The sequence below is a fragment of the Macrobrachium nipponense genome, chromosome 1, assembly GCF_015104395.2.
Source record: "Macrobrachium nipponense isolate FS-2020 chromosome 1, ASM1510439v2, whole genome shotgun sequence".
Classification (NCBI taxonomy): Eukaryota; Metazoa; Arthropoda; class Malacostraca; order Decapoda; family Palaemonidae; genus Macrobrachium; species Macrobrachium nipponense.
The window spans coordinates 86,492,359-86,517,482 of record NC_087200.1 but is presented as its reverse complement, the minus strand read 5'-3'; the positions used below and the strand labels follow the sequence as shown (position 1 = coordinate 86,517,482).

The 25,124-nt window shown below is 43.4% G+C and overlaps 1 protein-coding gene across 3 annotated transcripts in view; it reads left to right on the top strand.

Moving 5' to 3' along the window:
- LOC135219431 (uncharacterized) overlaps window positions 1–25,124 on the top strand; it is a 751,318-nt gene that overhangs the window by 345,451 nt on the left and 380,743 nt on the right. For all 3 annotated transcript variants that reach the window (XM_064256210.1, XM_064256211.1, XM_064256209.1), the window contains one exon: window positions 556–664. In XM_064256210.1, the coding sequence (XP_064112280.1) occupies window positions 638–664 (27 nt within the window). In that variant the 5' untranslated portion in view covers window positions 556–637. The remainder of the gene's footprint in view (window positions 1–555; window positions 665–25,124) is intronic.

The following is a 25,124-nucleotide window of genomic DNA, read 5'->3' as shown; positions in this document are numbered from 1 at the left end:
TGGTTCAAGTGCAATTTGGAGTGAATTAAGACCAAAATGTGTATAATTACAATCAAATAAGCAAGGTGAAAATTAATTCAGTTCAAACCATGACCCCGGGAATAAAAAGTTTCATACTTTCACTAATATAGGCAACAAAATGTTTTATTATGCTGATTACAACTGCAATCTTGAGTAAGATCAATAAACGTTACATATATACGCTAACATTGTTCAAATGAGTGCTGGGAAGGCTGGGAAAGATGGTGGATTGTCTGTGGTTAGAACGGCCAGTCACGTGATTGCCTCCATATTGAATTTCAAAACTGCCTTGAAAACATATTTTACGAAGAGCTCACATGCTTATTTTAGTTCGTATGGGGCTTTCATATAATAATGTATTCTTGTTTCACCAATTAAATATCGAGTGAATAAGGCCTGGCCACGCGATGACGATGGATCGTCTGCGGTTGTTTACCCTAGGTTTAAAAAATGTACAATGAAGGCTGCTGGTAGTGCCTGTGATGCCGTAGAAGGTATCCAGATAAGGTATCTGATGTTCTTATTTCATTTCAGGGCTCTTCGCGAATCTTGTGAGTCATTTGTTCAGTTTCATGCCTCTAAAGATTGCCAGAAGTTGGTTGTAGTAAACTTGAAAATGGAGCACAATCATCCTGTACATGAAGTAAGTATGATGGCCTTGAGTGTGTGGAGACTGTTACAACTGTTTCTTTGGTCAATAATTTAATAAAGTGGAATGTTTTGATGTATGGCAACTGCTAACCTTTAATGCCATCAAACTTTCCCAGTTCAAATTTATAGTGTTCTTGTAAAATGTAGAATATATATATAAATATTGCCGCCTAAATTTCAAGTTCTTTAGCAAGGCTTTATAACAAAAGTCAGCAAAACAAAGCAAGCTGCATGCATTCCATTTACATACAACTAGATACCATAGTCTGAATATAGGCGACTGCACATGTGCACTGGAAATACCAGCTAAATGACCAAATACGTAGCCTGATGTGCCATGACAAAATATCCACTTCCTATTTTTTTATCGACTGCATTTCCAATGGCTTGTTACTATTTGGTCATCACTGTTGGGTAAACATTTCAGTTATGTGATTTTACCAATCCAAGAATCCAGCAGTTGCAGGGGTCCATTGGAAACTGGTAGCATTTTTGGGTTGGGAAAGCATTATTTGATTAGTAGCTAAGGTCTACAGTTACGAGAAATGGTGAAAGGGTTGGAATCTAACCTAAATCAGAACATGCGGCAAATAATGGGGGAAATATGCCAGAACTTATGCCTTGCTGCTAATAGGCTAGAGGGAAAAAAAGAATAGAAAAAGTTATGTTTGACAGATACGGTATGAAGCTAGAGGGCAAAGCTCTTGCATACTTTTTCACTGACACATGAGACAAATATTTTTCAGACTCCTTATCTTTTGTTTCATGCATTCTTGACCATTTTTACATTTCCATACTCCTAAAAATATAAGAACCATTTTGGGATTCCAGTTATAAGGAATCACTTTCGGAAGAATTTTAGCCTAAGGAAACTGCTATAGGAATTTAGGTTTTTGTAAGGAAAGCACAAAAGAGAGTTAGGCTTATAACAGTTAAAGCAATATGTATTGTCATATGGAGAAAACTTAACTTAATCACCAAAAATATTTTATTCACTGATATATTATTATGTAATAACTTTATTCGCTATAGAAAAAAGATCAGCAAGGAAATATACTTTGTAGCTGAAGCTGAGAAAACTGTTCAAGCTCCTAATGACTATTATCATGCATCAGCAACAAGGATAAAACTCCTGTAAACTTATGCCATCAAACACAACCATAGATAAAATTGAGAGAAAATTATTTTAATCAAAACTACTGAGCCATAAAGAACACATTTTACTGTTGTTTTCACACCGATGAAAGATAAATAACTCAAAGCTCGTATAACAATAAAATCAAGTGAAAGTAGCGAATGGAATGATGTAATTTATATTACACAAACATGCCCCCTACGCAATCTGTTGATGAAAAAAATAATTTAGTTCACAACAAGATGTATTCATGTCATATTTCAACTTAAAACACATCGTATGACAAAAAATTACCTTGTCTTATATTAGTAAAGTATCAAGATATTCATTTATGCTTACTAGAAGCAAGAAAATTAGTTCAGAATTAAGTTGAATACTATGACAAAATTAACTCATATTTGGCATCAGCTGATTTCCAAACGAAAACACTGACCGCTATGTTAGTATTTTCTAATACTATGAGAATACATACAATATTATTGGATACAGTGAAGCAGTGTATAACTTTTTAAAAGGTTAATGGAAAAGATGCATGTTCGTTGTTTGTATTTTATAATTATATGTAGCCGATGTCGGACCGAATCTGATTCTGTATATATTTAGTTTAGAGTATACTGTAGGCTAGGCTACTGTATTTGTATGTAGTATATGATATTCCATAGTATATGTTAGGCTAATTCTTGTTGGTGTTATTCAATTTTTCTTTGTAATGATTTATTGTAAGCCAATATGCTTTGAACCTAGAGAATTAGCTGAAATTCATAATTACTATACCATATATGTATAAAGTATACTGAGTAGGTTAGACTAGGCTATCCTATACTTGAGATAGATTTTTCCAACAAACGATGGTTTTTTTGGAACCTAACCCAATTGTAAGTAGGAGAATACCTGTATCAGACCGGTCATAAAGCCGTCGTAACTCCGAGTTGTCGTAAAGCTAGTACATCGTTAAGTTAGGAGTACCTGTAGTTCAAGTAAGACTGCAGTGGTGACTGTCCAAATGAGACATTTGGAAGGAGAGTCCCTGAGTCCCTTCATCCATTAAGCCCAAATCTAGACTTCTCAGACACCTCAGATCTAGGTTGAAAAACCATCTTGCAAAACTGGAAGTTTGTTCATGAAACTTACCTGTCAGGATATATATAATATACTATATATACTATCTATAATATATATATATATATATATATATATATATATATATAATATATATATATGTATTTATATATATAATAATATATCATATATAGATATATATATATATATATATATATATAGTCTGATATTCATATATATATATTAATATATATTATATATATATTATATATATATATATAATAATTATATACATACATATATATATATATACAGTAATACTTTGGGTTACGAACCGATTAGTATACGAATTTTTTAACTTACGAAGTGACGCCCTCATTCTGGAATACGAATTTCGCTTGGAATACGAATGCGCGAATTTCCATCATGGGAGGCCGCCTGATTTGTTTACATCGGATGAGGTGTGGGATCTGCGAACGCATTTTTTTTTCGGCCAAAACTTAACGCCTGCACTTTGTTTAACATCGGTACCAACACTGAGCGTGGGATCTGCGAATGCATTTTTTCGGCCAAAACTTAACGAGGGTCACGTGACTTCCTCCTACGCATCCCTTGACCCTTTTTAAACCATAACTCTTTCAATATCTCGCTGGCGGTAAGATTGAACGCATCTGTCCGTGATACGCTCTCAAATTTGCTTAGTGATTTTTTGCGCACGTGTTGTGTTTCGTGATAGTGCTTATACATTACTATTTCCCAAATACTAAAGACAATGGCTCCCAAGATGACGAAGGCAAGCAGCAAGAAGGAAAGCATAAGAAAGAAGGAGATGATTACAGTCGAAATGAAGAAGGAAATTATCCAAATGCATGATAAAGGCGAGTGCGTGAAAGACATTGCAGCATTCTTCAAGCGGTCGCAATCAACGATCTGCACTATTTTGAAGAAAAATGAAGAATTAAAGCCAGTAAAGCATCAAAAGGTGTCACAGTATTGACGAAAACAACGGCCTTATATTCTCGATGATGTAGAAAATGTGCTCATAGAAAAATATTTTTTCAAAATTGTGAAAGACAACATAGTGTTGCGTAAGCGTAAAATTAGTGATCGTAGTGAACGGTGCTCTCTAGAGAAAGAACCAGAAAGTCTTCCAGAAGTGTTCACGGAGGGAGATTTCCCCCCCAAGCCCTAACCCTCTCCTCCTCACCCTTCCCCTCCTCCCGTCTCCGTCAAGCCAGCAGCCACACTCGCCAAAGGTAAAGTTCAGGTTTTACTGTGTATGCATATTAAATCTAGTGTTTATATTTAATTTCATTCTTCAATTTATAATTTTATGTAATTCCTACACGAATTTTCAACCTTAGTGAACAAAAATAAATGGAAAAATATGAATTGAAATGGTTATTCATGGTTGGATGGAACGCATTATTTGCTTTTTATAACATTCTTATGGGAAAATCCATTTGGGTTACGAATTTTTTAGGTTACGAAGCAGGTTCTGGAACGGATTAAATTCGTAACCCAAGGTATTACTGTATATATATATATATATATATATATATATATATATATATATATATATATATATATATATATATATATATATATAGGTGTATTCTCCGAAGTTAGACAGAATTTCAAAACTTAAGACACACAGTGGGAGATCAGGTAGTTAGTACCCATTCCCGCCGCTGGGAGGCGGGTATCAGGAACCATTCCCATTTTCTATTCAGATTTTCTCTGTCGCCGGTACTGTCAACACCTGTTTTCAGTACCTCCATCTTAGGATTTTGCAAACTTCATTGCCGCTTAAGTATCTGATTGTCTTTTGGTTTATTGACTTGGATTTGTGGCTAGGCATACGCTATCGTGGATTGATTTGATTTTGGCTTTGACTGTTCTTTGGATAAGATGTCTGGATCTAGTTCTGCTAGTTTCAGTGTGTGTTGTGTGCAAGAGTGTAAGGTGAGGCTACCGAAAGCTTCGGTAGACCCTCACTCAGTATGCACGAGGTGGCAGAAGTCAGGGTAGTGATATGTCACCTGCTAACCCTTCTGTAGACTTTGTTTTACCTAACCCTGTGGTGTTGCCTTTGGGCCCTGAGGTTGTTTCTGCGGAAGGTAATGCCCTTTCTGTTATTATGGAGTCTATCCGTAACTTGGAGTCTAAAGTGCTCGCTCTCCAATCTAGTATTGTGAAGTGTGGTGATGGTGTTAGTGCCCCTAGTGTTGTGGAGGGGGCGTCAGATCGGCCCTATAATGCCTCTAGGTCTAGACCTCTGTCGGACTCCCAGGACAAAGGGAGTGGGCAAGTCGAAAGCCGAAGGAGGGTTACGGGGACTCCCCACCGATCTGGCGTCCCTTCGGCTGAACCTGATGACGCTTCCCAGGCTGCCAAGGATCGTGCACGGGCACGAATCCTTAAGGATTGTTTCTCGTCCTCCGAGGCGTCCTCACCGCGGCGGGGTTGGAGCTCTCGGAAGGACTCTCGCCCTCTTAAGAGAGGCTTTAGAGAAGAGGACGCCTCACGTCCTCTTTCTTGACCTGCGTTCCAGTCGTTGCCTGAATGTTTCGACGCCTTTCCCCCGCAGAAGAGGACCAGGACGTCATCGGAGGACGCTTTTGAGCGCCCCAGTCGCTCTAAGGTTGTTCCTGTGATAAGGAATCTTCTCCATCTAAGAAGATTCTTCTGGACATGCAGCAGCAGTTGGCCTCGTTTTTCGCCAAGATGGAGGCAGAGCCCCGTCGCCGCAGGAAGGATTCGAGGCTGCCTATCAAGAGGTCCAGGCAGTCTCCTTCTCCTTCTCCTCCTTCGTCGCCCTCCTCTGCTTCGTCGCCTTCTAGATCCCGTTTACCTTCCCAGCGCTTATCTAGAAGTGTCGATGAGCGTCATGCAGGACGCTCTCTAGACCGTAAGGCTCGTCTTGGCGATGATCGCCATACTTCTTACTATGACGCTCCTCGCGCTCTTCCTGATGCTCGGCGTGCTGCTCGCCAGGACGCCTCTCAGGCTGCTCGCGTTGACGCTTCTGTTGCTTCTGCATCCCGTCAGGAAGCTCGTCAGGACGCTTTTCAGGACACTCGTCGCTCTACTCTTCAGGACGCTTGCAAGAATGCTCTTCAGGATGCTCGGCAGGACACACCTTTACCGGATCATCGTAAAGCTTCGGAGTTTGTCGTCAAGGATACCCGACCTTGTTCTTTAGACCCTTCTTCGGATAGGAGACCCCTTTTACGAGCGGGGCCTCAAGGTTTGATTGCTTCGCAGTCTTTTAAGGACCCCTTCTGTTGCTCCCGTGGATGAGACCTTACAGACCTTACAGACCTTACACCTTCGTTCGGGTTGCCCCAGGTCCCTCAGTGTGAGGCGCCTCTAATGTCTACCAGAGAGTTGCTAGTACATCTTCCGGTATATTTTGCATCTTCCAATCTTGGATGGTCTGGGATGCAGTTTAGATATTTGTCGAGCTTATTCTTAAACACATCTACGCTCACTCCTGATATATTCCTCAGATGAGCTGGCAACGCATTGAAAATAGACGCTGCATTATCGATTGGCTGGTGCGTAGTGGATTAATGTTCTGTGTGCTTTCCTTATTTTTCCTGGTATAGTTTTGGGCACTATTAATCTATCCTCTGCTTATGCTCTTTGCTTGATATTTTTAGTTCCATGATATTTTCTGTTATTTCTTCTATCTGTTTCCATGCCTGAATTATCATGTAGCGTTCTCCTTCTCTTTCTAGACTATATAATTTTAAGGATTGTAGTCTTTCCCAGTAGTCTAGGTCCTTAACTTCTTCTATTCTAGCTGTAAAGGACCTTTGTACACTCTCTATTTGTGCAATATCCTTTTGATAGTGTGGGTACCATATCATATTGCAATATTCAAGTGGACTACGAACATATGTTTTATAAAGCATAATCATGTGTTCAGCTTTTCTTGTTTTGAAGTGCCGTAACAACATTCCCATTTTTGCTTTACATTTTGCCAACAGAGAGTCTTCGGGTGAGTCGCAGCCTGCGGATGAAGAGGAGCCTGTTTCGTCTTCATCATGTGATTACAAGGTTTTGGCCCGCCTTTTGAAGGACTTGTTTGCCAACAAGTTTCAGCCCTCGGCCCCTCGCTCTCCTCCTTCGCAGTTGGCTTCGTCAAAGACGAGGAAAGCGCTAGGTTTGTTTCATCAAGACGGCCACTTCGCTTTCTATGAAGAGAGCTTTCAAGAGGATCCATGACTGGATGGACTCCAGGAAGGCCCAAAGCAAGACTTCCTTTGCCCTACCTCCAGCGAGGTTAAGCGGAAGGGCGGGCATTTGGTACGAGACGGGAGAGGAAGCTGGTTTGAAAGTTCCTTCCTCTTCCCAGGGGGACTTTGCCAGCCTGGTAGACGCTCCTAGGAGGTCTCTCCTGTCCTCTGCAAAGGTTTCCTGGACGCTTTCAGAGTTAGACCATCATCTGAAAGGGCTGTTCAGGACGATGGAGGTATTTAACTTCGAAGAACGAGTCTTTGGCCGAGTTGTCCAGATCAACTCGGACAATACCACAGCTCTCGCATATATCAAGAAGCAGGGAGGAACACACTCTCGGTCCCTGTTCGAGTTAGCGAGAGAGATCCTGTTGTGGGCGCAAGCACGGAACTTAACGATCCTGACGAGGTTTGTTGCAGGAGTTCAGAACGTCCGTGCAGATCTTCTCAGCTGTTGGCAGCAACTGCTTACGACCGAGTGGACTCTTCACCTAGAAGTTTGTCAAGAGTTGTGGAGACTATGGGGACGTCCCTTAGTAGATCTCTTCGCAACATCGAAGACGAAGAGACTTCCTCTATACTGCTCCCCGGTTCTCGATCCGGGAGCAGTAGCGATAGACGCCATACTATGGGATTGGATGGGGATGGACGTCTACGCCTTTCCCCCGTTCAAACTCTTGGGAGAAGTAATCAGGAAGTTTGCGGCGTCAGAGGGAGCGAGGATGACGCTGATCGCCCCGTTTTGGCCTTCAAGCGACTGGTTCACAGAGGTCATGTCCTTCCTAGTGGACTTCCCAAGGACCCTGCCCGAGAGAGTCGATCTACTCAAACAGCCCCACTTCGAGAGGTACCACAAAAACCTCTCCGCTCTGAGTCTGACTGCGTTCAGACTATCGAGAAGTTGGCCAGAGCGAGAGATTTTTCAAGACCAGTGGCAAGAGCTATTGCCAATGCAAGGAGAGCTTCCTCTCTTGCAGTGTACCAATCGAAGTGGGCCGTCTTCAGGAGATGGTGGAGGAAGAAGGGCATTTCCTCCACCACGACCTCTGTGAATCAGATTGCCGACTTCCTCCTTCATCTGAGAAATGTTGATAAGCTGGCGGTCCCAACGATTAGAGGATACAAGAGTATGTTGTCAACGGTCTTTAGACACAGAGGTTTAGATCTGTCGAACAACAAAGACCTTCACGATCTTTTGAGGTCTTTTGAAACCTCTAAAGTGGCTCAACCAAAGATTCCGTCATGGAACTTGGATGTAGTATTGAAGTTCCTGATGTCGAGTCCTTTCGAACCTTTACATTCTGCATCCTTAAAGGACATGACAAGAAAGGCTATTTTGTTCATGAAACTTACCTGTCAGATATATATATAGCTGTATTCTCTGAAGTCCGACAGAATTTCTAAAACTTACGACACACGTAGTGGGAGTTGGGTGGTTAGTACCCATTCCCGCCGCTGGGAGGCGGGTATCAGGAACCATTCCCATTTTCTATCAGATTTCTTCTGTCGCCGGTGTCGTAAACAACTGTTTACACACCTCCGCCTCAGGATTTTGGAAAACTTTTCATTGGCTTGAGTATCCTCTTGACTTTTTGGTTTTTTGGTTTTGGATCGATAGCTTGGCATACGTGACTTTGGACTGTTTTGAATTTGGCTTGGTTTTTTTCCTTAAATATGTCTGGATCTAGTTCGGCTAGCGCCAGGGTATGTTTGAAAGTGGAATGCAAGGTTAGGCTACCAAAAGCCTTGGTTGATCCTCACACATTGTGTAAAGGGTGTAGGGGGCAAGAGTGTAAGTATGATTTGCGCTGTAATGAGTGTGAAAGCTTGGATGATTTACAATGGAAGACGTATGAATCCTACGTAAATAAATTAGAGCGTGATAGGATCAGGAGGTCTTCCTCCAGGAGTAAGTCGGGTAGCAGACAGGGTCTTAATGTATCCCCTTCTAACCCTCCTTTAGATTTTGTGTCTCCTAACCCCGTAGTGTTGCCTTCGGGCCCTCAAGTGGTGTCTGCGGAGGGTAATGCCCTTTCGCTTATTCTGGATTCATTGAAGACGCTTGAATCTAAAGTGCTTGCCCTTGAAAACAGGCAAACTAAGTGCAGTGATAGTGCCCCTAGTGAAGTGGAGGGGGCGTCAGATCGGCCCATATAACGCCTCTAGGCTGGACCTCTGCCGGACTCCCAGGACTCAGGGAGAGGGCATGTCGAAGGCCGAAGGAGGGTTACGGGGATCCCCCACTGATCTGAACGTCCCTCAGCAGTTCATGTGGACGCTTCCCAGGCTGCTAAGGAGCGTGCTCGAGCACGTATCCTGAGAGATTGTTTCTCGTCTTCCGACGCGTCCCTCCCCCGCGCAAGGGGTGAGAATCTCGTCCGGATTCGCGACCTTTGAAGAGGACTCTTCAAGATCTAGACGCTTCACGTCATGATGTGTCTGAGTGGCATTCTTCTCCGGAAAGCGTAGCATTTCCGCCCCAGAAGAAGTCTAGGACGTCATCGGATGATGACGCCCTCGAGCGCCCCAGTCGCTCTAGAGCCAAGGCTGTTCCTGGGAGAAGGAAGAAGGCGTCCCCTCGCCCCTCACCTTCTCACAAGCGCAGCTCGTCTCCGCGTAAGGAGACTTCTCAGACGGAGATCATCATTGCTATGCAACGGCAACTGGACGCTTTACTTAAGCAGAAGGAGACGGTTCCTCGTCGCAAGAAGGACGATAGACTTCCGATCAAGAGAACAAGACAGTCTTCTCCACCTGCGCCTCTTTCGTCCCCGTCTCCTGATATTTCGCCCTCTAGGCTCCGTTCTGCTCCCCAGGGTTCGTCTAGAGGTGACGGTAGATGTCAGGTTAGAGAGAGATCCCATCATGCTCCTCTCTCTTCTCGTCGAGAAGACGCTCGGCATTCCGACTTCGACGTTTCTGCTGGCGACGAGTTTGTTGCTGTCGGACGGACTTCAATGCGTTCTGCCCCTCTTCGACATGAGCGTGTCGACGCTCATCGGGACGCTCGTCGGGTAGCAGACCAGATTTCTTCGCGGGACGTTCGTAAGGACGCTTCGCTGGACGTTAGAAGAGTCGCTACGTTGGATGCTCCTTTTGACGCTTCGCTGGACGCTCAGTCGGACGCTGATTTGGACGCTAGGTTGGACGCTCAGATGGACGCTAGTAGACGTTGTCGTAAGAGCTCTGTGGACGCGAATGTGGAAGTTCGCTATCACTCGGATGATGTTCCCGAGACTTTGGCTGACGCTTCACGTCTGCCTACTTCTTCACGTTCTCCTCAAAGGGTGATTCCTGATCCTGTGACTGTTAAGGATCCGTTACCCTCTTCTTCTCGTCATCGTTCGGACATGAGACTTGGAGCGAAAGGACTTTTGCCTCTTCCGTCGGATTTTCACTACGGGCTAAGGGAAAGAAGGAGAACTAAGCGGTTCTTCTGAGGATGTTGACGAAGAACAACCTTCGACGTCGGCTTCGTCAGATTACCAAGTATTGGCACGGCTACTTCGTGATTCGTTTGGTGATACTTTCCAGCCTTCTGCCCCTCCTTCTCCTCCTTCACAGTTTTTGTCGTCGAAAGCAAGCAAGACTCCAGGTTTCGTGAAAATGAAGACGTCTTTGTCTACTAAGAGAGCTTTCCGGAAGGTTAACGCCTGGATGGAGTCTAGAAAAGCAAAGGGAAGGACTACTTTCGCCCTGCCTCCGTCTAGACTTAGCGGTAAGGCAGGGATGTGGTATGAAACCGGCGAAGATTTAGGATTGAAGGTTCCTATGTCTACTCAAGGAGATTTTCGCCAGCGTGTTGATGCCTCAAGGAGGTCCCTTTTAGCCTCAGCTAAAGTGTCATGGACGACTTCTGAACTGGACCATCTTTTGAAGGGACTGTTTAGGTCCTTGGAAGTCTTTAACTTCTTAGACTCGTGTCTCGGAGCTTTAGACAACCAGTCTCGTAAGCCAGACTCGATCAGCTTGGGGGAGCTGTCCAGTGTATTGTCATGCATGGACAAGGCCGTCAGGGATGGCTCAGAGGGGTTAGCCTCTCATTTTTCAGCAGGCGTGTTGAAGAAAAGGTCGCTCTTTTGCAACTTTGCGGCTAAGTCTGTCTCTCCCTCACAGAGGACAGAACTTTTGTATGCGCCCTTCTCGAGTCATCTCTTCCCCCAGGCTATGGTGAAGGATCTGGCAGTTAGTCTTCAAGAAAAAGCCACTCAAGACCTGTTGGCTCAGTCGTCGAGACGTCCGGCTGGCCCTTCCACGTCTTCAGGAACCCAACCGTTTAGAAAGCAGAAGCCCTTTCGTGGAGGGACTTCCGCTAGATTGTCACCCCGAGGAAGAAGCCTTCCTAGAGGTAGAGCCCCGTCTAAGTTTCTGGGCAAGAAAGTGAGAGATCGTTCCTTCAGCCACCGGTAGGAGCCAGGCTGCAGTTGTTTGCAGAGGCTTGGAGAGAAAGAGAGGCGGACACCTGGTCTCTCGGCGTCATAGAGAAGGGTTACAAGATCCCTTTCATAAAGCCGCCCCCGCTGACTTCCACTCCCAGGGACTTGTCCCCGTCGTATTCTCAAACAAAATGGAGGATACTTTTCGACATGCTCGAGAAACGAGCAGTGGAACAGGTTTTAGACCTGGCAACGCCAGGATTTTACAACAGATTGTTTCTTGTACCGAAACAATCGGGAGGGTGGCGGCCGGTCTTGGACGTAAGTCGTCTAAACCTCTTTATAGAAAAGCAGAGGTTCAAGATGGAGACTCCTCAGTCAGTTCTGGGGGCCTTAAGACCTGGAGATTGGATGGTATCACTCGACCTACAGGACGCCTACTTTCACGTCCCGATACATCCCCAATCGATGAAGTACCTTCGGTTCGTCATGAAAGGGAAGGTCTTTCAATTCAGGGCTCTTTGTTTCGGACTGAGTACGGCCCCATTTATCTTCACCATCTTAATGAAGAACGTGGCGAGGTGGCTCCATCTTTCCAACATCAGAATATCGCTCTATCTGGACGACTGGCTCATACGAGCCTCCTCGCAGACCCGGTGCCTGAAGGACATGCAGACGACTCTGTCTTTAGCTGCGTCCCTGGGACTTCTGGTGAACTTCGAAAAGTCACATCTGACCCCAACACAGTCCATCGTGTATCTGGGGATTCAGATGGATTCAGTGGCTTTTCGGGCTTTTCCGTCCCAGGAACGTCAGCAACAAGGCATAGAAAAAGTGTCAGCCTTTCTAGGGAAAGATTCATGCTCGGTGAGGGAATGGATGAGTCTGCTGGGGACCATTTCCTCGCTGGAGAAGTTTGTTTCCCTGGGGAGGCTACACCTCCGACCTCTTCAGTTCTTTCTGTCGGACAACTGGACAGACAAGGACAACTTCGACATGAAGTTAAGCATCTCGGAAGAGGTGAAGAACCATCTAAGATGGTGGCTCGATCCGTGGAAGATGTCAGAGGGCATATCCCTCAAGCTTCAGAACCCCGACCTAGTGTTGTTCTCCGACGCGTCATCCACGGGGTGGGGAGCAACTCTAGGGGGGGAGGAAGTGTCAGGTACCTGGAGAGGGGAACAGGTAGCCTGGCATATCAACTTCAAAGAGCTGGCAGCGGTTCAATTAGCGCTCCAGTTCTTTCAGAACAAAGTCTCCCGTCGTGTAGTTCAAGTCAACTCGGAACAACACCACAGCCCCTGCATACTTGAAGAAACAAGGAGGAACACACTCTCGCTCCCTGTTCGCTCTAGCGAAAGAGATTCTACTTTGGCCAAAGGAGAGAGAAGTCACGATATTGCCCCTCGAGTAGGTTCCTTCACGTGGTGAGGGGGTAAGGGATTCTGCCTTCAAGTTTGCGAAGGCCGGATCCTGACGGAACGCCTACAAAACTTTTGGCATTAACTTGCGTGGACATTTCCACTTTCGAAAAATTTTTCTGCTTGGGTGAGTCTGGGAGGGGTTCGTGGTTTGGAGGGGGTTTGCATTCGAAGCTAATTGTGGGAGTTGTGGTGGTGAGTCGCCACCCAATACGGTTTGGACCCAAGAGATGGTGATGGGATTTTCCCATTGCTATCTTAAGGGCGGAACCATCTCCAGGGATCAGCCCATCGGAATCCAGGGGGGGCTGGTTTTTGGGATGGGACTCCTGGCTTTTGTCCGGAAGCCCACCAATATGTTTGGAGTGGGGAGTCTGTCCCCATTAGTGGGGGTAGAACTCCCAGCAGGCAGATTGGCTTATACCTGGGCCACTGCAAGCATATTGGTGCTATCCCGAAAGGGTAGGGTATGGGGCAGACCGTGGGGAAGCAACTTCTATGTGTGCCATTGGTGGAGAATGTCGGACCCTGTCTAGTCCGCGATACCTTGTTGGTCTTCCCAAGCAGTTGTTGTGTGTGTGTGTGTGTATTACCCCCCCCCCCCCCCCCTCTCTTCCTTCAAACTATCATGGATAATATGTCTAGTACATTGTCCCCTGGATCCCCCGACTCTTTGGCACCATTGACAACCTTAGGCTTGGATAAGGAGACCTCCCTTTGCCATCCCCAACCTCCTCCAATGAAAACATCAAAGATTCTTCGATTGTTACTACAAGCCCTTATGTAGTTCAGAACAGAGGAAAGAATAGCAGATTTAATAATAGAAAGAAGAATGCTAATCCTGATATTGGAATTTTACTTGGATCTCAAGAACCTGAGACTTATAATAAATACCTTTCTCTTGATCTCGACAAAAGCATAAAAGAACTGAATATATTTGATGTCCATAGAGATATTGTAAAATGCATTGGCAGAGAACCAAAGATAGCCTCTCAAGGTGAAGGAAGCTTGCTTGTGGAAGTTTCATCACCAGATGAAAGTAGAAAATTACTGTCTTTAGTTAGTCTGTAGAAGGAAGCACAGCAAAATGCACTCCTCACAAAACAATGAATCAGTCTAAAGGAGTAGTGTATAGTACTGAACTCCTACATTATTCTGAGGACACTCTCCAAAAAGAATTTGCTGATCAAAAGGTGGTTGATGTGAGACGAATCAAGAAAAAAGTATTGGGAATATTACATCCAACACCTACTCTGATACTCACCTTTGATTGTTTGAGACTCCCTAAATTTCTGAAAGCTGCATGGCTTCACCTGCCAGTTAGACAGTATATTCCCGCTCCCAGAAGATGTTTCCATTGCCAAATGTTTGGCCATTTGATAACAACATGTAGGAAAAAAGAAAGGAATGAACCAGCCATATGCTTTAACTGTGGCAGAAAAGAGCATGGGAATTGTGAACTTACTCCATGCTGCCCTAATTGTGGGGGAGACCATAATGCAGCACATAAATCATGTATCAAGTATCTCATTGAAAAAGAAACACTTTGTATCAAGACTCAAGAGCGCATTACCTTTAAAGAAGCAAGACAAAAGACTTTGCAGAAATTCAACACCCAGAAGTCATTTGTAGATGCAGTAAAAGGAAATGAGGAAAGACAAAAGAAATTGAATCTCAAAAAGTGTAATGAAGATAAAGAAGAAAAAATGGATGCTGGGAAAATTGTCAACAAGAGGACTTTAAGTGAAGAGTCTGTAACAATGCCTGAATCAAAAGTCAAGCACCTTGAGAAAGGAGATACATCCGTAGAAAAAGTTGATTCAAAACAAAAAATTAGTAAACCTTCACCATCCTGTGGTTCAGCTGACCCTCATAGAACATCGGAATTAATGGAAAATAATGAGTCATATCCACTATCTTATCATACAACACAGCAGCAACAAATGTAGAACCTAAGGCAAACAAAATGTTAAACTCAATTCAGCTTGGTTTAGATAATAAAATTAGACTAGCTGAAAATGATAAACCAGATACTGCAAGGATCGAAGATGTTTCAAATACCATCATAAGTGATCACTTGGTACATTCAAATGACCCTCTAAGTACTCCTTCGACATCTGGAACTGTACCAAAAGTCCGTCACAAAACTCAGATATCATCTTCGAAGAAAAAACATAACAAAACGATCTTGGACAGGGGATCATCCTCTAGAAAATAGGTACTTTCTCTGCTATACTACAATGGAACTGCCAGGGACTTCGCGCCAAATATGAAGAGCTACTATGTTTGATTAATACTTATAATCCAGAATGCTTAGCACTACAAGAGACTATGCTAAGCAACAACAAAATGCTTACTCCTAAAGAGTTTTTTGCATTCCACTCCCAATTCCCTATACAGGGAAATTCGGGTGGAAGTGCTCTTCTTGTAAGACGAGATATTGCTCACTCAAAAATACAGTTGCAAACTCAATTACAAGCTGTAGCTGTCAAAATTCACTTAAAAAAGACTTACACAATTTGTTCATTGTATCTCCCTCCTAATAACCCAATACTTGAACGACAGTTAACACACTTGTATGAACAGCTACCCCGACCATTTCTTATATTGGGAGACTTTAATGGTCGACATGAATTTTGGGGTGACATTTTAACAAATCAAAGAGGAAACCTTATCTTATCATCAATAGAAAATTCAGATATGACCCTTTTGAATACTGAAAAACCCACCCATTTTCACATTCAGACTGGTGCATTTTCATGTATTGACTTATCCATCACCAGTTCTGATACATTCATTGACTTCAACTGGGAGGTATTGGAAGATCTATACGGCAGTGATCATTTTCCAATTGTCATCAGAACTGAGAAATATGAGCCAGTATACAGAATGCCTAGGTGGTGTACCAATAAAGCAAATTGGCCCCTTTTCGAGGAACTCAGTTATACTGAACTAGATGCAAAAGATATGCCAACAATAGGAGAAGCAGTGATCTATTTAACAATGATTTTTTATGTTTGCAGCAGAAAAGGCAATCCCAAAAACCAGTGGAAAATTGCATCGGAAACCTGTTCCATGGTGGAATGTTCAATGCAAAATAAGACATAAAGCCATGAGAGCAGCTTTTACTAGGTACAGAAGACATCGCTGTGAATGCTACTTGATCTCAGATGGCAAATAAAACATGCGAGACGAGAATCATGGGCACTTTTTATATCAACAATTACCTGGAAAACACCTATGACCAAGATCTGGACAGTTATTAAGAAAATAGCAGGAAAGTACAATCCTAGTCCCCTTCCAGTTTTAAAAGTCAACGGTGACTTTATAACAGACTCAAAGGCTGTAAGCAATGTTTTTGCAGAACATTTTACAATGATATCAAGTAGGAATGAAATTTCTCCATTCTACAGGGAGAGAGTGTTAGCAGAGTCTGAAACACTTGATTTTACCTCTTTTAAATCTGAATCATATAATATGCCTTTTACCATGGAGGAATTTTTATTTGCTCTTGGTAACAGTAAAAACACTGCACCTGGACCTGATGAAATTTTATATGAAATGATCAAGAATACTTCAAAGGAAACTAAATTTTTTATTTTAAGTATTATTAATAGAATTTTTAAGGAGAGTGGTTACCCTAGTGTTTGGGAAATAGCAACAGTTTTACCCTTTGTCAAGCCAGGGAAAGATTCATCTGTCCCTACAAGCTATAGACCAATAGCTTTAACTTCCTGTTTTTGTAAACTTATGGAAAAAATGGTAAATTTTAGGTTGGTATGGTTTTTAGAATCAAAGAAGATTATATCATCATCTCAGTGTGGCTTTCGCCGTATGCATTCTTGCACAGATGTATTGATACGTTTGGAGAATGCAATATGTCAGGCATTTGCTTCCAAGCAGCATTATGTGGCGGTTTTCTTTGACCTAGAAAAGGCTTATGATACTACCTGGAGGCATGGAATTATGAAAGTCTTGCATGAAATTAGTCTGCGTGGAGAACTACCACTTTTTATTAAAGTCTTTTTAAAAAACCGTTATTTTAAAGTCAGAGTAGGTAGTACTCTGTCTAATTTGAAAGAACAAGAGGAAGGAGTACCACAGGGAAGTGTGTTAAGTGTCACTCTGTTTGCCTTAGCCATAAATGGGATAGCCTCAAAAATTCCAAAGATGTAATGTCAACAATGTTCGTTGATGATTTATCTATTTCGTGTGCTGCATCTAAAATGTCTGTTGCAGAGCGAAAACTCCAGTTGGTAATAAATAAAGTTAACAGTTGGGCAGAAGAGCATGGTTTTAAATTTTCCTCTGCCAAAACAGTTGTTATGCATTTTTGCCGTATCAGAGGGGTTCATCCAGACCCAGATCTGTTTTTAAATGGACAGAGACTCGCATGCGTACAGGAAACAAAGTTTTTAGGCCTCATCTTTGACAGTAGGTTGACATGGGAAGCTCATCTCAGGAGCCTCAAAGTCAAATGCATGAAGGCCTTAGATGTTTTAAAAGTCTTAGGTCATACAAATTGGGGGCTGATAGAAAGCACTTGTTACATGTTTATAAAGCAAGTTGCTTCAAAATTGGCATATGGGTCAGAAATCTACTCATCAGCTACGACAAGGAGATTAGATACTTTGAATGCAGTTCATCATGGGGGAATTAGAATTGCAACAGGAGCCTTTAGATCCTCCCCAATATCTAGTTTATTAGTGGATGCAGGTGAACTGCCCTTAGATTTGATAAGAAAATTTACCCTGTTGAAATATTGGTACCGCATACAGAGAACTCCTGAGTCCTTAGCTTACAATACTGTTTTTAAAGGCAATTTTTGTATTTATGAAAAATATGCTTCATATCCAAAGCCTTTTGGATACAGGGTAAAATGTGCATTAGAGGAGCTCAATGTAATAAAAGGAAAAGTAATTCCAGCAAAATTTTCAAGATTCCCTCCATGGAAGTTGCCCTCTGTGAAATATTGTAAATGGTTTTCTGGTTGCAAGGCAGACTGTTCAGGTGATATTCTTAAGCAGAAATTCCTTTGCCATGCTGAAAAACATGATAACTCAAGGCAATTCTTTACCGATGGCTCCAAATCCAGTGCAGGCGTTGGGTTTGGAGTGGTATACCCTGACAGTAGTGTTAGTGGTGCATTACCAAGTTGTGCTTCTATTTTTACTGCTGAACTTTTTAGCATTTTAACAGCCCTAAAGAAAATTGTAACTTTAGAAGGAAATAATTTTACCATTTTTAGTGATTCCAAGAGTGCCTTGGAAGCTTTGGCATCGTTTAATCCAGTACACCCTGTGGTACTGGAAATAACAGAGGGGTGGTGTTTTTTGTTTTTATTAAAACAAAAACAGAAGGCAGTTAACCTCTGCTGGGTTCCTTCACATGTTGGTATTGTTGGAAATGAACGAGCTGATGAATTGGCTAAGTTAGGTACATCAAAAAATCCAAGAAGTATAGCAATTCCCTGTTCAGACTACATTCCTGAAATTAAAAAGACTGTAGAATCAGTTTGGCAATTCTATTGGACAATAGAGAGTAATAATAAAATGAGAGAACTCACTGATGTAATCAACCCCTGGCTTTATATGTTAGAAGACCGTCGGAAAGAGACTGCATTATGTAGGTTACGGATCGGCCACACACGGATTACTCATGGGTTTTTAATGAACAATGACCCTGAACCATTTTGTGAGGATTGTCTTGTTCCCCTCACAGTAAAACATTTAATAGTAGAATGCCCCAGCTTAATATCAGCAAGGAACCGTCATTTTAACATAGTTGGAAGAATGGATCTTAAACTGGATGCCATTATAGGCAGAGATTTTAATGAGGATAAGCTTTTTAGTTACCTTCGAGAAGCGGGTCTTCTTGAAAAAATTTAGGTTAGTTTGGTCAAGATGTTTGAGTTTGTTTATGTGTTAGTGTGTGTCAGTGTATATCATTTGCTTTTTAAGTCTTTTTAGATCAGGAAATTTTTATTTACATAAAATTTACCTCCAATTGATATATCTATTACCATATATAATGTTTTAGTACTTTTAATATATATTTATTTTGACAGAACTCTGTAGAATTTGGAAGTTTGCGGGGTGCCTATGTTGCTGGTCTTTTTTGTTTACAATTAATTTGAAATAGGTGTGTAGGTGAGATAGGTATTTCGTGTGTTTTTGGGTTCTCTGTAGTTCTCTGAAAGATTTTATATAAACATATTTATAGCATTTTAATTGACTTTTCCTTTGCAATTCCTTTTAATGATACGGCGTCAATAACCTCGTCGTTGCGACGCCAGTAAGAATTAATAAATCAATCAATCAATCAGTCACGATATTGACAAGGTTCATTGCCGGAGTCAAGAACGTCCGGGCAGATCTCCTCAGTCGACAAGGACAGTTATTGCCGACAGAGTGGACCCTCAATCAGGACGTATGCCAGGAGCTGTGGGGTCTTTGGGGATGTCCCTTAGTGGACATTTTTGCAACATCAAGGACGGCGAGACTCCCCCTTTATTGCTCTCCGGTTCTCGATCCGGGGGCAGTAGCAGTAGACGCCCTTTTATGGGATTGGACGGGCCTAGATCTCTACGCATTTCCCCCCTTCAAGATCCTGGGGGAAATGATGAGAAAGTTCGCAGCATCGGAGGGGACGAGGTTGACGTTAATCGCCCCCTTTTGGCCTGCAGCGATCTGGTTCACAGAGGTGATGTTCTACCTGGTGGATTTTCCGAGATCTCTTCCGTTAAGGAGAGATCTACTCAAACAGCCCCACTTCGAGAGGTACCACAAAAACCTCTCCGCTCTGAGTCTGACTGCGTTCAGACTATCCAGAAGTTGGCCAGAGCGAGAGGTTTTTCGAAACCAGTGGCTAAAGCTATCGCCACCGCGAGGAGACCTTCATCAATCGCGGTTTATCAATCGAAGTGGGCAGCCTTTAGAAGTTGGTGTAAGAGGAAAGGAGTTTCCTCTACCACTACCTCTGTGAGCCAGATCGCCGACTTCTTGCTTTATCTTAAACAAGATCTGAAGCTTGCAGTGTCAACCATTAAAGGCTACAGAAGCGTCTTATCTGTAGTTTTTCGCCATAGAGGTCTTGACCTCTATGGCGAGGATCTCTATAACAAGGATCTCCATGATCTATTGAGATCTTTTGAGACTACCAAGGTGCCGCTACCAAAGTTACCTTCGTGGAACCTGGATGTGGTCCTCAAATATTTAATGTCAAATCGCTTTGAACCTCTTTACTCTACTTCTCTACGAGATTTGACGAAGAAAACTGTATTCCTAACTGCTCTGGCGACGGCGAAGAGAGTTAGCGAAATACAGGCTATTAGTAAACACGTCGGCTTCAAAGGGCATAATGCGGTCTGCTCTTTGGGTATGTCTTTTCTGGCTAAAAACGAAAACCCTTCCAATCCTTGGCCTAGAACGTTCGAGATAAAGGGTATGGCAGAGATCATTGGTCAAGAGCCAGAAAGAGTCCTGTGTCCTGTTAGGGCTCTTAGAGAGTATCTTCGTAGAACGAAGGATTGTAGAGGTTCTGCGGAGAACTTATGGTGTTCGGTCAAGAGACCAAATATGCCCATGTCCAAGAATGCACTGGCATTCTTTTTAAGAAACACCATAAAGGAGGCGCACTCTTCTTGCAAAGACAGTGACTTTAAGCTGTTAAAAGTTAATGCGCACGAAGTGAGGGCTATTTCGACCTCAATAGCCTTTCAGAAAAACATGGCCCTTAAAGACATTTTAAGTGCTACTTTTTGGAGGAGTAACTCAGTGTTCGCCTCGCACTACCTACGGGAGGTGAGAACGACCTATGAAAACTGTTACTCTCTTGGACCATACGTCGCCGCAGACACTATTTTGGGGGCAGGAGGTAGCACTCATCCTTTCCCATAGAAAAGGGTAGGTGAGTTTTTAATATTTGCAATGTCTATGGTTGTAGGGTCGGCCGCCGAATACGGTCGTCCCTTCCTTTAGCCTTTGGTATATGGGAGTTTTTGTTAGGCTAACTTAGGTGGTGGTTTTTGCCTCGTTGCCCTCAGAAGTATGGTCATGGTCTAGTCACATTGTGGTCCCGTCCCCGTTGACAGATCATCTAGAGCGCACCAACTACACAGGTCACTACCTTGTTGGTAACTCTAGTGAAGCAGAAGCAGGCTTGGGTGACAGTAATCACGAAGTCAGCTATGCTAACAGGTAAGGAACCAAGATGTCAATCATCTACATTTATATGTTTCCTAAAATCCTTTTTCTGTCTCTCCCACCGCCAAAGGTGGGATTCAGCTATATATATATCTGACAGGTAAGTTTCATGAACAAAATGATATTGTTAAGATACAATAAAGTTTGTTCATACTTACCTGGCAGATATATATATTTTTAGTACCCACCCACCTCCCCTCAGGAGACAGTGGAGATAGAAATCTGATAGAAAATGGGAATGGTTCCTGATACCCGCCTCCCAGCGGCGGGAATGGGTACTAACCACCCAACTCCCACTACGTGTGTCGTAAGTTTTAGAAATTCTGTCGGACTTCAGAGAATACAGCTATATATATATCTGCCAGGTAAGTATGAACAAACTTTATTGTATCTTGACAATATCATTTTTCTAACCGCTCTAGCTACAGCAAAGAGGGTTTGTGAGGTTCAAATCATCAGTAAACATATAGGCTTTAGGGTACATAATGCGGTATGTTCCTTAAGCCTTTCGTTCTTAGCCAAGAATGAAAACCCGTCCAACCCTTGGCCCAAGAGCTTCGAGATCAAGGGGATAGCAGAAATTATTGGGCAAGAACCAGAGAGAGTCCTGTGCCCTGTCAGGGCTCTCAAGTTTTATTTAGAAAAAACGACAGAGTGTTGAGATCCTTCGGACAATCTGTGGTGTTCCGTCAAGAGACCAGACTTACCTATGTCGAAGAACGCACTGGCGTTCTTTTTAAGGAGTACCATCAAGGAGGCTCGTTCGTCCTGTCGAGATGGTGATCTTGGACTTTTGAGAGTTAATGCTCACGAGGTGGCATTTCAAAAGAACATGGCATTCAGTGACATCCTGAGTGCCACCTTTTGGCGAAGCAACTCTGTGTTCGCTTCACACTACCTGCGGGATGTGAAGACGACATATGAGAACTGCTGCTCGCTAGGGCCATACATTTCCACAGATACAATCTTGGGGGCAGGAAGTAGCACTCATCCTATCCTGTAGAAAATGGTTAGGAGAGCTTTTAATTTTATTGTATTGGTTTATGGTTGTTGGGTCGGCTGCCAAAGGCGGACTTCCCATTCTTTAGCCTAAGTTATGTGGGATTAACTTTTGATGGGCTTGGTCAGGTGGTGGTTTTTTGCTTCATTGCCCTCATAGTATGGTCAATATGGTCTAGTCATATTGTGATCACACCCCCGTTGACAGATCATCTAGAACTCACCAGCTATACAGGTCACTACCTCGCTCGAGACTCTTTATAGCAGAGGCAGACTTGGGTGACGGTAATCACGAAGTCAGCTATGCTAACAGGTAAGGAACCAAGATGTCAATCATCTGCATGTAATTTGTTTCCTAAATCCTATTCTATCTCTTCCCACCTCCAATGGTGGGATTCAGCTATATATATATCTGACAGGTAAGTTTCATGAACAAAATGATATTGTTATGATACAATAAAGTTTGTTCATACTTACCTGACAGATATATATAATCAAGTACCCACCCACCTCCCCTCAGGAGACAGTGGCACTAGAAAATCTGAATAGAAAATGGGAATGGTTCCTGATACCCGCCTCCCAGCGGCGGGAATGGGTACTAACCACCTGTCCGTCCACTGCGTGTGCCAGGAGTTTTGAAATTCTGTCGGACTTTGAAGAATACAGCTATATATATATATCTGCCAGGTAAGTATGAACAAACTTTATTGTATTATAACAATATCATTTTCCTTTGGCTTTAACTACTGCTAAACAAAGTGGGATCCAAGCCATTTATAAAGGAAGGTTTTCGTTAAGAGACATGGTTTACTCCTTTTCCTGGGATTTTTAGTCAAGATCGAGGACCCATCCAAGCAGTGGACCTGTTCTAGTTCAATTAAGAACTTACAGACTTCCTTGGCTGTGAGGAATAAAAGAGTTCTTTGTCATGTTAGGGCTTTCAGGTAATTACCTAAACAGAACCAAAAAGATCAGAGGGTCTCTTATTAACCTCTGTTTTTATGTTAAAAACCTGTCTCACCCTCTGATTGAGGAAGTATTGTCCTTCTGAAGGCCTAATTTCTGAGGCGAACTCTCAGAGTCAAGTGGACATTCTGCCTATTTTTAAGTGAAAGCTCTTGATGTCAGGACAGTCTCTACCCCATTAGCTTTCAGGCACAGTATATTCTTACTTACATTCTGTAATCAACCCACTGGAAGTGCAAATTGATCTTTGCCTCACTATTTGAAAAATAGTTTTGTTCATGAAACTTACCCAGCAGATGTATATATAGCTGTATTTCTCCGAAGTCCGACAGAAATTTCAAAACTCCCGGCACACGCAGTGGTCGGCCAGGTGGTTAGTACCCATTCCCGCCGCTGGGAGGCGGGAGTCAGGAACCATTCCCATTTTCTATCCAGATTTTTTCTGTCGCTCGTAATGAAAACACCTGTTTTCATTACCTCCGACCAGGATTTTGATTCTCCATTGCCGCTTAAGTATCCTAATTATCTTTTGAATGATTGACTTGGATGTGTGGCTAGGCATACGCTATCGTAATTTAATTAACCTTTGTTTAACTTGTCTGAATCTAGTTCGCTAGTTTCAGACTGTGTTGTCTGCACAAGTAAGGTGAGGCTACCGAAAGTGTCGGTAAATCCTCATTTGGTATGCACGGGGGTTGAGAACGTTTTTTCTTTATTGAAAAATCGATGTAAGATGTGTGAGAGTTTGACTGATTCCGAAGGGAAGACAGATGATTCGTATGTACGCAAATTAGAGCGGGATTGAACCATGGGGTCTTCCTCAAGAAACTGCATTAGTAAACAGAAGTCAGGGTAATGAACCTACTAACCTTTCTGTAGACTTTGTTTTGCCTAACCCTGTAGTTTGGCCTACGAGCCATTAGGCTATGTCTACGAAAGAATGCCCTTTTCTGTTATTGTGGATTCCATTCGTAATTTGGAATCTAAAGTGCTCGCTCTCCAATCAGTGTTGTGAAGTGTAGTGCCCCCAGTGTTGTGGAGGGGGCGTCAGATCGGCCCTATAATGCCTCTAGGCCTGGACCTCTGTCGAACTTCCAAGCCCAGGAAGACGGACATGTCGAAAGCCGCAGGAGGGTTACGGGGAACCCCCACCGATCTGGCGTCCCTTCGGCAGAACCTGTAGACGATCCCCAGGCTGCTAAAAAATAGTGCACGAGAACGGATCATGAAAGATTGCTTCTCGTCCTCCGAGGCGTCCTCCCCGCACAGGGGTTGGAGCTCTGGGAAGGACTCGCGCCCTCTAAAAGAAGCTTTAGAGAAGAGGACGCTTCACGTCCTCTCTCTCGTCGAGAGGGAGCGTCAGATCGGCCCTATAATACCTCTAGGCCTGGACCTCTGTCGGACTCCCAGGACCAGGGAGAGGGCATGTCGAAAGCCGAAGGAGGTTTACGGGGTCTCCACATTGATCTGGCGTCCCTTTAGCAGAACCTGTACGAGCCACAGGCTGCAAAAGAGTGTGTTCGTGCGCGTTCCCTCCGTGAGGGATTTTCGTCTTAGAGGCGTCCTCCCCGAACAGTAGTTGGAGCATGAGAAGACTCTTCACGGTCCATCTGAAGAGAACAAAGACGTTAGATGTCGCACAGGCGGCCATCGTCAGTAGTTTCTTAGACGAGCACGCAGAGCCTCTTTGCGCTCCTTCTGCTTTACGGGCTTCGCCTTTATTAGCGTCCTCCCCGAACGGTAGTTGGAGCATGAGAAGACGCTCACGTCCTCTGAAAAGAACAAAGACGTTAGATGTCGCACAGACGGCCATCATCAGTAGTTTCTTAGAGGAGCACGCAGAGCCTCTTTGCGCTCCTTCTGCTTTACGGGCTTCGCCTTTGTAGGCGTCCTCCCCGAACGGTAGTTGGAGCATGAGAAGACGCTCATGTCCTCTGAAAAGAACAAAGACGTTAGATGTCGCACAGGTGGCCATCGTCAGTAGTTTCTTAGAGGAGTACGCAGAGCCTCTTTGCGCTCCTTCTGCTTTACGGGCTTCGCCTTTTTAC